At 33.1% G+C, this 13,222-nt stretch overlaps 2 protein-coding genes across 4 annotated transcripts; one reads left to right on the forward strand and one right to left on the reverse strand.

Annotated features, from left to right (window-relative positions):
• Window positions 1-1,129: 1,129 nt before the first annotated feature.
• On the reverse strand, window positions 1,130-3,792 carry LOC119632267 (probable splicing factor, arginine/serine-rich 7). The gene is made up of 3 exons (XM_038025091.1): window positions 3,472-3,792; window positions 2,952-3,402; window positions 1,130-2,896 (listed from the first exon to the last, which is right to left on the reverse strand). The coding sequence occupies exons 2-3, from the start codon at window positions 3,339-3,341 to the stop codon at window positions 1,763-1,765; spliced, it is 1,524 nt and encodes a 507-aa protein (XP_037881019.1). The 5' UTR covers window positions 3,342-3,402; window positions 3,472-3,792; the 3' UTR covers window positions 1,130-1,762.
• A 740-nt stretch (window positions 3,793-4,532) lies between these two features.
• On the forward strand, window positions 4,533-12,590 carry LOC119631484 (female-specific protein transformer). Of its 3 annotated transcripts, none has more exons than XM_038023738.1 (5): window positions 4,533-4,619; window positions 4,721-4,915; window positions 11,324-11,463; window positions 11,541-12,176; window positions 12,239-12,590. In XM_038023738.1, exons 2-5 carry the CDS (start codon window positions 4,759-4,761, stop codon window positions 12,443-12,445), a joined length of 1,140 nt encoding a protein of 379 aa, XP_037879666.1. In that variant the 5' UTR covers window positions 4,533-4,619; window positions 4,721-4,758; the 3' UTR covers window positions 12,446-12,590. The 3 variants fall into 3 exon arrangements, with proteins under 3 accessions (XP_037879666.1, XP_037879667.1, XP_037879668.1); XM_038023739.1 differs by lacking the exon at window positions 4,533-4,619 and adding an exon at window positions 4,621-4,663; XM_038023740.1 differs by lacking the exons at window positions 4,533-4,619; window positions 4,721-4,915 and adding an exon at window positions 4,930-5,060 and having other exon boundaries at window positions 12,239-12,589.
• The last annotated feature ends 632 nt before the right edge of the window (window positions 12,591-13,222 follow it).

Consider the following 13,222-nt stretch of genomic DNA (forward strand, 5'->3'; position numbering starts at 1 on the left):
ACTCTAATTCTTATATGAAAGTCTTGCATTCTACCAATAAATGCTCTAGGCACAAAAAACTAGATAACCCATAATAGCTAGTATAAATTTCAGAAATTAGTTACAGTTAAGTTCAAATCAATTTAGAAAAAGTAGTTATTATGTTCTCATTTCACTAATTGAATTCGTTGCTATACAAATAAGCGTTTGGAAGGGATTACGCTCCTCTAGTTGCTTGGGTCAATATTTTCTGGAATAGCTAACATAGTATTGAGGTTTCTAAATGTACACGTTTCAACTTCCGATCCTTGGTGCAGTGGCGGTTTAACCATATGGGATTGCAATAATATACGGATCCGCGTTATCTTTTGAGAGGAAACATGGTTGGTCGAATATAGCCAGTCGCAAGAGCATTGCGCTCTAGTTTCTTAAGAAATATGCATTCACTGACAATGTAAACAAATAAAAACGATTTGAAAAATGACATCTGATGTGATTTGCATCAACACTAAAAAAAACGTTGCTTATTTATCGAAATTTTACTTCGCAACGAATTATTGCTAAAACCAAGCTTTCGAAATTTTCATTTCGAGATTTTTTTTGTAAAATTGTCCAGCGGTTGGACGGTATGTTTTCTTTTTTAATTTGTCCGAAACTTTCAGTTTATAGTGAAAATACATTTTGATAATTGTCAATATTTTAAGTAATAAAAACTTCTAGTCTATTATCCACTTTCTTAATGGCATTAAAAAATCCCACAATTTCAAAGAAAAGATTGGCAATCGGCGCAGCTGCTCTTAGATCAACGTAACAAAGTAAATTTTAAGATGCAAAATCACCTGCCTAAGAATAACCTGAGAGATTGAAACAACATTGAAAGATGAATTAAAAATTGTAGGTTTATTTGACATTTATAAATGAGAATTCTTTTCTTCATCTTTAATTTTATTAATCTGATAATTGTGTTTCTTTTTGTTCGTTTTCTTTTCATTGATATGTGAGGGTCTCATTCGTTTCTCTCATTATAAATCAAAAGTATAGCTTGCAACCAGAAAGTATAGATTGCGACCAAAAAAGTATAGCGTGCAACCAAAAAAGTATAGATTGCGACCAAAATAATAAATGTTTAATTAGAGAAAGAAACACACAGAGAAGAGAGATAGACAAGGAAAGTGAACGGGAGAGAATTAAAAATTCTAAACAAAACATACAAAGCACAGAACACAAACAATCAAATAAAGACAAATGTACAAAAATCCAACAGTAACGGATGTACATCGAATGTCCCAAGTATGATTTTAATTTAACAAAGTAAGATAAAAAACACCCTATAGTAGTTTTTTTCTAATGATTTCAATCAAAAAGCAATGAATTTTGTCGCAGCAAATCTCAATCACAAGAAAAAGTAGCCGTATCTACAAGCATTTATATGGAATTTTTATAGCGTTTTTTTTTCTAAATGAAAATATTTGTTTTACGTTTTACAATAATGGTTCAATTTTATTTTGCTTGTGTCTCGAGAAGTGTTGGAAAGTGTTGGAAAGAGAGCCCGCAGCAAATGCTTTGCATACTTTTTATGCAAAAATGTTGCTATATTTTGTTAGTTAAAAGTTGATTCATTCATAAATCTTTACGACTTAAGTTTTTATGTAAGCATTACGAACATACATTGGTACTAATTATCTAAAAATTAAGATCAATTTCATCAAAATTAATTACGTTTGAATGAAATCTGCGAAAGCGAAGAAGAAAAATATCGTCTAAATCATATGAAATTTAAGATTTACGGCGAATTCGATATATCCATGTTATCCGATTTTTCAACGCTGACAGATTTACGAGACTTGGAATCAGCGCTTGATCTAGTGCTTTTAACCTCCATGTCTTCAGAAATAGTTTTCAATTTTCGATCAGCTGGAGTGCGTGAACGGTTTTTTGATGAGGATGATGACGACGACGATATATTGTTTGTCGATTTTGTATTTGGCAGACCAATGTCTTTGCTGCGACTGGAACGTGAACGCACAGATGCTGGCGATGGTGAACGCCTTTTGCTGTGCGAACGTGATGATCGCGAACGTTTTTCTTCACGTGTGCGGTGCGAGCGTTTACGCTCACGAGACCGCGAACGTTTTGTGCGTGAACGAGATCGACGGGATCTTGAAGAGCTGCGACGATGACGAGAACGCGAACGTTTGCTACGACGATCCCGAGAGCGTGATCGTCTCTTAGAACGCGAACAAGATCGACTTTTGCGACGAGAACGGGATCTTTTACGGGAGCGCGATCTTTTCCGCGATCGCGAACGCCGTGAACGGGAACGAGTCCGTCTCTTCGATTTGCTACGCGACCGCCTTCTAGTACGCGAACGAGAACGTTTTCGTGATCTCGAGCGGTGAGAACGAGACCGACTTGTGCGACGGTCACGAGAACGCGACCGAGAACGCGATCGTCTTCTTTTATCTTTGGCCAGCATACCAATAACTGGATCAATTGCGGCTGAAATCATATTCTGCGCTTCTTTGACAATAGTCATCGCTTCCTCGATTTCTTTTTGCGCTGCTTCGTTCGATTTCGCCTCAGGCTTTATAATGGCATCCGTTGAATGGTATATATTCAAATAGCCATTTTTGAATTCCTGACCTTGCATTTTTAAAGCATTAATAATACTTGATTGTTCGCAAAATTCAATCATACAATAAGTTTTGTTGTCCTTTTCGGCCCAACGAGCATACTTGACCTCGCCAGCGCGTTGAAAGCAGTCCATTAGATCATCTAGACGCCATTCGTTTTTCACATCACATACGATTATAGTTCGCCGTATTTCTTCTATTTTGCGGGTGTCATAAAAAGAAGGTAATGCCGGATACTCTGGCAAATTGTTTTCTAACAATTTGGGATCATAAGTTTTAATAACCTAAAAAATTAAAATATACGTCCTAAATGCACGTATACCTTCAACTTAAACTTACTTGCTGCGGTGATTGGCCTTCGATCCGGTTGATTACTTCGGGTGGTAATTTAGAATCTGGCTTTTGCAAACCTGGTACAATAGTTCCATTCTTAGACATTTCTAAAGCTCTATACTCTTCCGGTATAGCCAAAACGGGTATTACGATTAAAGCGCGATCGATGAACACCGTATTTGTCAAGTGCTGAGCTACTGGGACGCAGTTGCTGTCAATGTACTTTACATAGCATATACGAGATGTCACTGGACAAGAGACGTCTCTTACTGTAGGATATAAACGTATCTCTTCTATTTTTCCGATGTTGCCAAATAACGCTTGCATTTGATCCTTTGTAGCCTGAGGGGCAATATTGGTCACCTGAATTACGCGTGGCGCATTTCCGCCAGCCATGATTCTTCCCGTCCTCAACTTCCGTAAGGAAATAAATTGCAGCGACTTGTGTCTAAGAGCGCTAAAAAATAATATAAAATTAAAGTCTTACGAGGCAATCTCTTAACCACACTAAATGAATTAATTATACCGAGCTTTATTTTATGTTCTAGGGAAATTAAATTTTACTGTCGCCAAAATTTCAATTAAGCTATAAATGCCATTTTAATATGCTCTTTTTGGCATAGTCAAAGTTGCCAGCATAATTTGGTTTTTTGTGTAAATATGTTTTCGAGTTTTCAGAAGTCAGAAGACGATTACACTTGAACTATGCCGTTCGAAATTTAAGACGCGAAATTACAAGTTATCGAGCATGATTATGAACTTTTAATTCAACCACGTTTTGCAAACTTTAACCTTAAAATTTGCTTCAAAACGATAATGCAATTAATTGAATTTTTCGCTGATTTTCGTGCTGCCAGATTTTGAAATTAGATCCCCATATTACACTGCTGCAGATAATTTATTGGTATGATTAATATATAGGCATCTGCAAACTCCTCATATTTCGCGAAATAGTAGTCTATTGTAAAGGTTTATGACAGAAAAGCTCTTCAATTATGTGAATATTAACGATTATCTTTTTATTTTATTTCTTCGCTAACACCGAACGAAACGCTAGATGTAATATATTACTGACGCATAGATGGAAATTTTACAAATTGTTTTTCATTACTTTTGGTAAATAAACCATGTGCTCACATGGAAAACGAACACAAGTCTTTTTTATTTACCCTAATACTTCGAATCCTTATTTTTTGGTTACATCAACACACAATGAGGCTTTACTTATATTCCCACAAGTTAAGTAAGAAATAGTTGACACAATAAAAATCTTGCTTGGTTACTATATCATTTTATAAGAAAGAATAAACAAATCTATGTATTCGTAAACCACTAACTTATGGTTTGAGTCGCAAAACGTTAGAAGTTAATACAAAAATTACAATAGCACACTTAGTGTGGAAGCAAGCAATCAGTTTTAACTTTTATTCCTAGACCCAAACACAAAGCGTAGCTTCATTCCATGTGTGATTACCTTCATTAAAAAATTAAAATATGCTTAAATGGTGCTGGCAACACTAAAATATCAAGCAATATGTTAAACAGCATACAATTCCATGGGAATTTTCAGGTATTATATGCATTTATTGAAAGTGAAGCATTTTCTGTGGATCGTGTGTAAAAATTATACACAAAATAGTGAAAAGCTATATATATGGTAATACAAAGATAAAGGTACATTGTAGTATTTAATAAAAGTTTGGAGAAATATTGCGGAAGTTAGTTGTACATCGGTACATGAGTACATGTTCTTCACATAACATTTTAAATTGCAGATTGCAGAAACGATTATTTTACACAACAACGTGCCCATATGGACTCATCAGGAAAAATTATAGATTTTACACAGCTTCGTAAAACTAAAATAGAAATTCGGCAAGATGTTCCGAAATCTTGCATTACAAGAAGACCACATGCAATAATGCGACGAGCATCACTAAATGACCGGATTTATATTAAACGCAGAGATGGTAATTGTTTTCATAGTATACTCGTAACAAATTTTTAGACATCAAAGTTTCACGTTTAACTCAATTGTTTCTTAATAAATGCCCAATAAATCAAGTGGCTTCAACAGAAAAATAAGAACAACAACAATCAACATTTATTTGCATGGTAAGCCAAAGTTTTATAAATTATTATTATATACATATCATTAGTGATTTAAACAATATTTTTATACCCACCATCGAAGTACACGTGAAAGACTAAATAATATATGCCTGATGATGAATAATTAAATTGCTCAGCCTACTATTTCGAATGTACACAATTCTTTCTCCGGTCTGTTGGTTCATCTACACAGATGTGTTATAGTGATCATGGTCACGGTAATATACAATTATACTTGATGCCCAAGAAAGTACGTTTTGTTTTTCAAAAACCACTGTTGATGTAGGCAGTGATTTTTAACTTCTACCTTTTGATATGGACTGAAGTAAAACTTGGTATAAATAGTTTTCACTTGTTTGTCATAAAATTGGCAAAATTGATTACCAATTGATAATATCTTTAATTTTTATAAATTCGTGTGAGATGATGGTGGGCCCTAAAAATTCATCCTAAGGCTGTAAAAATTGTTTTTTAGTTGTGTTTTAAAATTTTATTTGGCTTTGTTTATCGCATTAGTAAAACTTAATTAACCCGTTGGTAGTTATAACTCTAGAGTAGAAAAGTTGGAGTAAATTATGCTGTATTTAGAATAAAAATGATTATCTGTTTGCAATTTTAACAAGAACTTAAGTGAACGTGTAATTTCGCAATTGACAAAGATGACCTTTTTTGGTACCTCCATCCCTTAGTAAATTCATTGTCAATTTTCAAAAGTCGAATAGCCATAAGTTTACTTGGGAAAATACGGTTCGTAATTTGCGATTTCAATTCTGAATTGATAAGAAAAACTATTGAAAAAAACTTAGTTTTCATGGGCCTTTAAGGTTATATTTAGAAAAGATTCTAATTTAAAGTCATGAGTTCAAATTAAACAACAGTTTTGATAGTCAGTTGAACTGTGGAGTGTAGGACGCATCATTTTTGTTATTTTCTACTTACAATCAACGGAACTCAAATGTTTTAAAAAAATGCGATTTTTACATATTTTTTTCGAGATGATACGAGATTTAGGTCTGCTCAGTAAAAAGTATTAATTAATTAATTCATAAAAAGATGACTTACTGAAGTACTTGCTTTTTGAAAAAGAAAAAAAACTGTCTACCACTTGTTGCTCAGACAATAACTGCTTTCTTCACACAATTGCAGTAATTAAAGAAAGTTTTAGAATAGAGAAAAACAACTATTGAAACTTATTTTGGATCATTGACGCATTAAGTAGTTGAAATGTAGCGAAATGGAAAAATTTGAGAATATTTAACTACTGTAATTTAGTTTATTTACTTGTGAGTAAAGTAAGCTCTCGCGTATCACTAAAAAATTATGACATTTATGCTCATCGTCCGGTGACACAAACATGTTATCCACACTCGTTAAGTAAATTGTAAAAACTTTACACTATAATACATATTTCAAAAACAACGAAGGCTTTCAAATCAAAAATTAAGTTTTTCGTCCTATTATTAAAAAAAATTTATTTTTTTTGCTTTTTAGCAGCAATTAAAATTTAAGATGTTGTGATCTTAAGTTGAAATCCGCGGCCAAAAGCACGTGAAGTAAAGCTGCGGATTTGCGTAAACTTGGAATATGGGCTATGTCGTGAGAAGCTTTGAAACGAGTTACGATGCGCGGTTTGCCTTTGCATACTGCTAGGTACTGTTACCACTACTTGATGACGTTTGTCTCAGAAGGACGCTATACAATTTTTCAAAAAAATTAAAATATATTTAGCTCGTTCAATTAAGCTCTTTTAAAAGATGATTACAATAAAATTGCTTAAAATAATTTTTCATTTATTAGCCATAGCCTTAATTGGCGTAAAATGGTGAATATCTCTTGTTGGTATGCATTTCAAAAGTGCGCGACATGATATGCCGCGTAATCAAGAAAAGCGGCATTACCTTGTATCAATGTCGCAACTACAGATTTATCCTTAAAAAAAATCTTATTTCATTCCTTCGTATGTATGTAATATTTATTCCGTAAAATTTGCTTTTTTGCACAAATTATAAAAAAGTAAAAAAAAAAAAAAGAAGTGTCCATTAGACACATTACACATTATATTTTGCACTAATTCAACTCCGTCCGAAGACCCTGAAATTGACTAGAAAACTGAATTAATATGCAATTACCAATTTAAAACTCGATGCATATATTAGTACTATATAAATATTTTGTGCAAAAATGATCTTGATAGAATAACTGACGTTGTTATCATTTCCACATTTCCGAGTTTTCACTATAGTAATAATATAAAATTTTATGGAAAATTGTTAAATTTTTTTATTTATAATTTACTGAAAATGGCATAAGTAATGCGACGTGTGGGAAAGTTACAGAACGTATTAGGTTAGCAAAGTGGTTTTTCGGTATACTACTTGGCAAACTTGGCGAGCGCGCATTTGCTGATAGATTTTGCGCCCGTATTTGCTTTTAGGAAACTAATTATGTAAATAATGAAAATGTATTGCAATTTTCGGTTTTTTAAGTAAGTTTTATAACTTTTACTTCGTTTAGAAAGAATGTGTTTGTTCGTTGTCTCAAACTAAAGCGTGTTTAAAGCATTAACTTTCCGATCGATACTTATATATATATATATATTTTTTTTTTTTTTTCAAATATTTTTTATTTTTTAAACTGTTTTGAATATGTTTGTGAGCGGATTATGTGAAGTGTTTGCTTTCTTTCACAATGCCTATAATATCAGGGTGGATGAACGGCTCGCTCGTAAGGCCATATTCTGGCCTTTTGAGTTGTCTCTTCACTACTTAGAAGAAAGGACGATGGGTCTTCTGGTCATAATTTTTATAACATTATTTTAAATTTTTCATTCCGGAACAACAGTCACAGTGTAACTCGCCAATATCAATTTTGGTGATAAAAGAAAAGTTCAAGGAAAATTAGAATGCCTAAAATATCGCTGTGCTCGAGAATACGTGTGCGTTAGACGTTTTTCGATTCGCTTATTTGAATTTTTTAAACAAAATAATAAAATTAACATCCCTCTCATTTGTAAAATTAAAAATTTTTAAATTTATGTTTACTTCGTTAGTCAAACGGGCATTATAGTTAATTTATTCGTAGTCCAAGTTAGTAAAGCTTTATATTAATTTTTCTCTTAGTATAATATATAATTAGTAGGTATGTGTGGGTCTATTATGTCTTTTGTGCGTAAATCTAGTGGGTTTTTGCAAAATATATTATATGTTTATGTAGATACGAAATGTAGTACTTATCGAATTACTATTTTAGGATTGTTATTAATTCTTAAATGAACGAACTAATCTGGCGTGTATTTAATTATAAAGAATTCTTAGTACCTAGTGACGCAAGTTTACGAACAAGCCGGGAAAAGAAAGTTTTCTACATTGGTAAGGTAAGGCTGCAAATTGAATGAAAATCGGTATTTCGATTAAATTCTGAATATTAATTTTCGGGATTTCTGATGTGCTGAAAAATTTCCCTGTGATCATATCTAGTTAACAGCTGATCGCAGACTTACTTCATGTAAATTTGCACATAAAATAACGAATAAGTAGTTCGACTAAAAAGTCATGGTAAAAGTGTACATATGAAATTTTCTCGTTTCTCATTATTGACTTATTGCATTGCGTGTATTACTTTCTGCATCATCTTTTCTGTTTTCATGAGTATAAACGAATACAAAAAAAGCAGGAATCAATTACATAATTACAATAGTTGATACCTTTGGTCACCTAATAAGATTATCTGAACAGCTGACTGTCTTATGATTCATTTAAAAATGTCTAGAGAGAATGCTTCGATCGTGGTTTAAAATGGGTGGAAAAATATATCGGTTTTTCTTTGTGCACGCGAAATGTATTATTTATAAATTGTGCTCAACTTACATTTAATTCGCGTAGTTATCAAAACGGAATGATTGTTTCAAACTTTCTTTTAATGCCACTTTATCGCTTCTACGCTTTCAGTTTTAACTTATTTTAATTTTTGAGTTGAATTGCGCTATCGCTAATTGGATTCTGTAGAAAATATTTGCATAAATTAATAGTTTACAGATCAACAGCTCAACAATCAACATAAACAAATACAAAGAAAAAAGGAATAATCTTGAATGTGCCATCTTCAAGTAATACCTCTCAACATATCAATCAACTCATTGGTCTACAATCAACATGTAAGTAACCAAGCAATAACAGCCCATGAACATCAATCAACAATCACATGGTGACGACAACAAAACATATGTGAAGCATATATCCAGCAACAACATTTATTCTTCAATCAATATTATATGGGAAAAAGTGATTTGCAACCACTTCATTAGTTGTAGCAATTTAAAGTACATATTATTACTTTTATTTTTTTCTTATTTTCCGGCGATAATGTGCAAATCATATGTTGTTCCCCGACTGGAACAGCGTGATAACATATAGATATGACTCGTAATAAACCAGATGCGAATTAAATCCAGCTTTACGCTATATTAAAAACAGGTTAAAGTGTTTTAGTTGTGCAAGACCATCTTAAGTATGCAACACCATTACGCTTAATATACATTTTCTCTGCGATAGTATGCAAAAATTATTGGCATATAGAGGGCTAGTTTCCACAGCTACCCTGACATGGAATTAGTCTGAAAAACAAACAAATGCGTTCCATGCCCAGCGTAGTAATGTTTTACATCCTTTCACTATTTTGGATTAATTTTTGGCATCAAATACTCGAGAAATTATATCTGGTTGTCATTTAAGGCTTATTGTGTGTAAGGACCTTTATGTAGGAGGATATTCAAGACATGGTCTCGTTTCATCCTAGTTTTGCATATTCGTTTACTATATCAACATGTTACATTTTACTGCTGGAAAGCGGTCGCAAAAATGGTTCGATTCTATCCATTTTCTTTAGCGTTGACCTCTACGCCAAAGCATGTCAGTGTACCAAATTTCATTGAAATATTTCTAAATTTCGATCCATAGGCATGTCTGTCTATACGTGGGCAGACATCTGACGGACAAACAGTATTAAGTCGATTCAGAGATTAATTCTGAAGTGAATGGTGTAATAAAAGACAGTTCCACTATCTACTTTAAGTTCCTTCCTCTGTGGATTGCATACAACCGGGCAAACTTATAGTATCCTTGATAAACGTAGCGTAGCTTATAATTATATAATTTTTATATAATTTCGATGTTCCCAATTCATTGCACTTAACAAAAAAAAAAAAAGTTTCCATGGGCGACTAGCATGTTTATTTATTTAGATACTTGGACAAAAAACACTGAACTCAATTGTTGATGCATGGGATAGCCAAAACACTACGGATTATTTTAAAGCGTTTGAGATATGCAACATTAAGAAGGGCTTCGACTGATACATTAGTAACAGTTCAATTTTTTTACTGTTGTATACCAACAAATCAAAGAGCTTGTATCGAAAAATTTGTTTATTTTTCCTACTTTGGTTACAATTTTAATGGAATTCTCTACAAGTGTACGAGAAAAAATTGTTGCTCTCTTACTACGATATTCCAATGGTTTCAAATAAACTTAGGTCCTGGTTAGATATCTTTGACTTCAAGCAAAACTTTAATGGGACCGCCAAATAAGTATAATATTATTAGCCTATGATCTGCATACGTTGCAGCTAAAATGTTATCTTTGGCGGACAACTCTAAGGTATAAATAAGTTTAAAAGTTTGACCCTAGTCCCTACTTTTCCCTATGTGATCTGCAATCAACATGCAAATAAGAACAATAATGGCGCCAACAAAGATACATCACCAACACAGCAACATGCCCTCCAACATTCTTCTTTCGTTTAATTAACAATTACGGAAAGAAATGTACTGCCAATTCATTAACTTGAAAAGCTTGTATATATAAATAAATGTATATATGAATATACCAATATATATAATTATTATTACCTACTACTGTTATAATTATTATTATTATTATTATCAAGAGAAATCGTAATTCAATACATTGTTTTTTCTACTTATTGACACTTATTTTTCTAAATCAGCCGATATGGAATATAAATAAACATATAAATTAAGCTTTAGGCTTAATTATATGACAAAAGAAAAATCATATTAATAAAATCTTTCTTCATGAAATGTAAAAACTTGGATTAATATATTAAATTGTGTTGAAAACATAATTCTATGAAATTTGCAATTAAAAAGAAAAATTACTGTGTCAATAGAAGATTTTATCAATATATTATGTGCTTGGACTGCTCTTGTATGTATGTATGTGGTGAATATTTTTCTTGTTTTTGTTTAGGAGAAGGTTCTAAACCTTTGTTTACTCGCCTTGATATTACTGCTAATCCGGCCGGAGATCGTAGAGACAGCGAAGAAAATTCAGAGTGCGTTGGCGAAAAACAAAAGGAATCAAAACGACATATATCTAGAACAACAAGTGTATGTTCCCAATTTTTATGAACGCTTAATGTCAATATTAAACTGTTTTTTTTTTTAAATATTTTTGTGAATTTTAGGAATCTACCTCACCTGAACGGTACCGCGAACCACCAGGAAAGTCGATTCTTGGTCGAGGATCAGACGGTTACAAAACAAGGTTTAGAAAGTCTGAATCTCTTGATAACCTTCCGACTTGTTCACGCTATGTTAAAGAGTCACGCGAAAGAAAAAAATCATTTTATTCCCATAATGAAATTCGCGGGAGAGACCTCTCAAAAAACAAAAGTAAATCAAAGTCGCCTCCAGAACTTCATAAAAAGACTTCAAAGGTACCATATTTTCGTGATGAAGTTCGTGAACGTGATCGTTTGAGACGTCTTTATGGGAAGGAAGAACGCAAGTCGCATTCTAAATCTCCTCGATATAAAAGAAAATATCGATCTCCAAGACGTTATCATCGTTCATCTAGTTCTAGAAGATCTAGAAGCAAAGAACGTAAATACCGACATTTCCGTGAAAGTCGTCGTCGGAGCAAGTCTCGATCACGCACTCGCTCACCGCGTCGTCGCCATCGCTCAAGATCTAGGAGAAATCATAGCAGCTCACGCGATCGTGGACATAAAAGTCTGAGCATTTCAAATAAAGATGCTCAGTTGCCTGCACAATTTATTACCATACCAGTAGCATTACCAGCAGGAAGCCCGTTTCCTTACGTATGTGTATTGAAAAAAATTCGATTTCGCGATTATATTTTACAAAGCTTTTTTAATTTTAGACCGGCTTTCACCAGCTTCCTCCGCCAGCGCCATATCCTCCTTATTCGGTAATGCCCATGATGCATCAACGGCAACTTAGACCGATGCCAAGAAGAACGTTTTTTTTGCCACCAGTTCCTTTCCTAGGCGCTAGCGGACGTCATCGATTTGTCACTCCAAATGATTGGACTAATCATAAAACACGGCCAAAAAAACCACAAACCTAATTATAAGCTAAAGACTTATTTGAAAAATAAAGTATAACTTAATTCTAAATAAAATTATATAAAAACAAGTAAGAATGTTATATTCGGCTTAAGTCGAATCTAACATTCCCATCACCATTCAAATCTTTGACGCCCCATCCTTTTTTTTATTTATTGTCATAAAAAAGTGAATTGTACAAAATTTATGTTTCGCCTTTTACTTCATTAAAAATAATTTTTTTATTTGATACACATCGCTGGTTTTATTAAAAAAAATTAATCCACCAGGTCGTGGCGTCCACCATTTTCTGTCTTGCTATCTTATGATTGCTTATCATAAAACTGTAAAAAACTGAAAAAACGAAAATTTTATCACTTGTAACTGTGTCGGTAAGGCCGATTTTTTTTTTCTTACATAAATAGGCGAATTCTTCGTTAAGTAAATGTGGAAAATTTTAATCTTCTATGTTTCATAATTTGCGAGTATTGAAGAGACAGAGAGAATTGCATTCAACTTACGCTCCGCTGCAAGTTTGTACTCTGTTCAATTTAGCCCATTTTCAACCCGCATGCAAAAATTTCAATGTCTCTAGTAAATTTTTTTCCCGTATCTTCATTTTTGCGACCGGGAGTGTCAAAAACACATCCCACACAGACGAACAGACAGCTTAATCAATTCAGAATTTGATGCTGATAAAGAATATATATATTTTATAGGGCGTCTGAAGCTTCCTTTTGGGCGTTGCAAACGCTTTGGTAATCTGAGTATACTCACCATCCTTCAGTGTTGGGTGTAAA

The sequence above is a fragment of the Glossina fuscipes genome, unplaced genomic scaffold, assembly GCF_014805625.2.
Source record: "Glossina fuscipes isolate IAEA_lab_2018 unplaced genomic scaffold, Yale_Gfus_2 1, whole genome shotgun sequence".
NCBI classification, from domain to species: domain Eukaryota; kingdom Metazoa; phylum Arthropoda; class Insecta; order Diptera; family Glossinidae; genus Glossina; species Glossina fuscipes.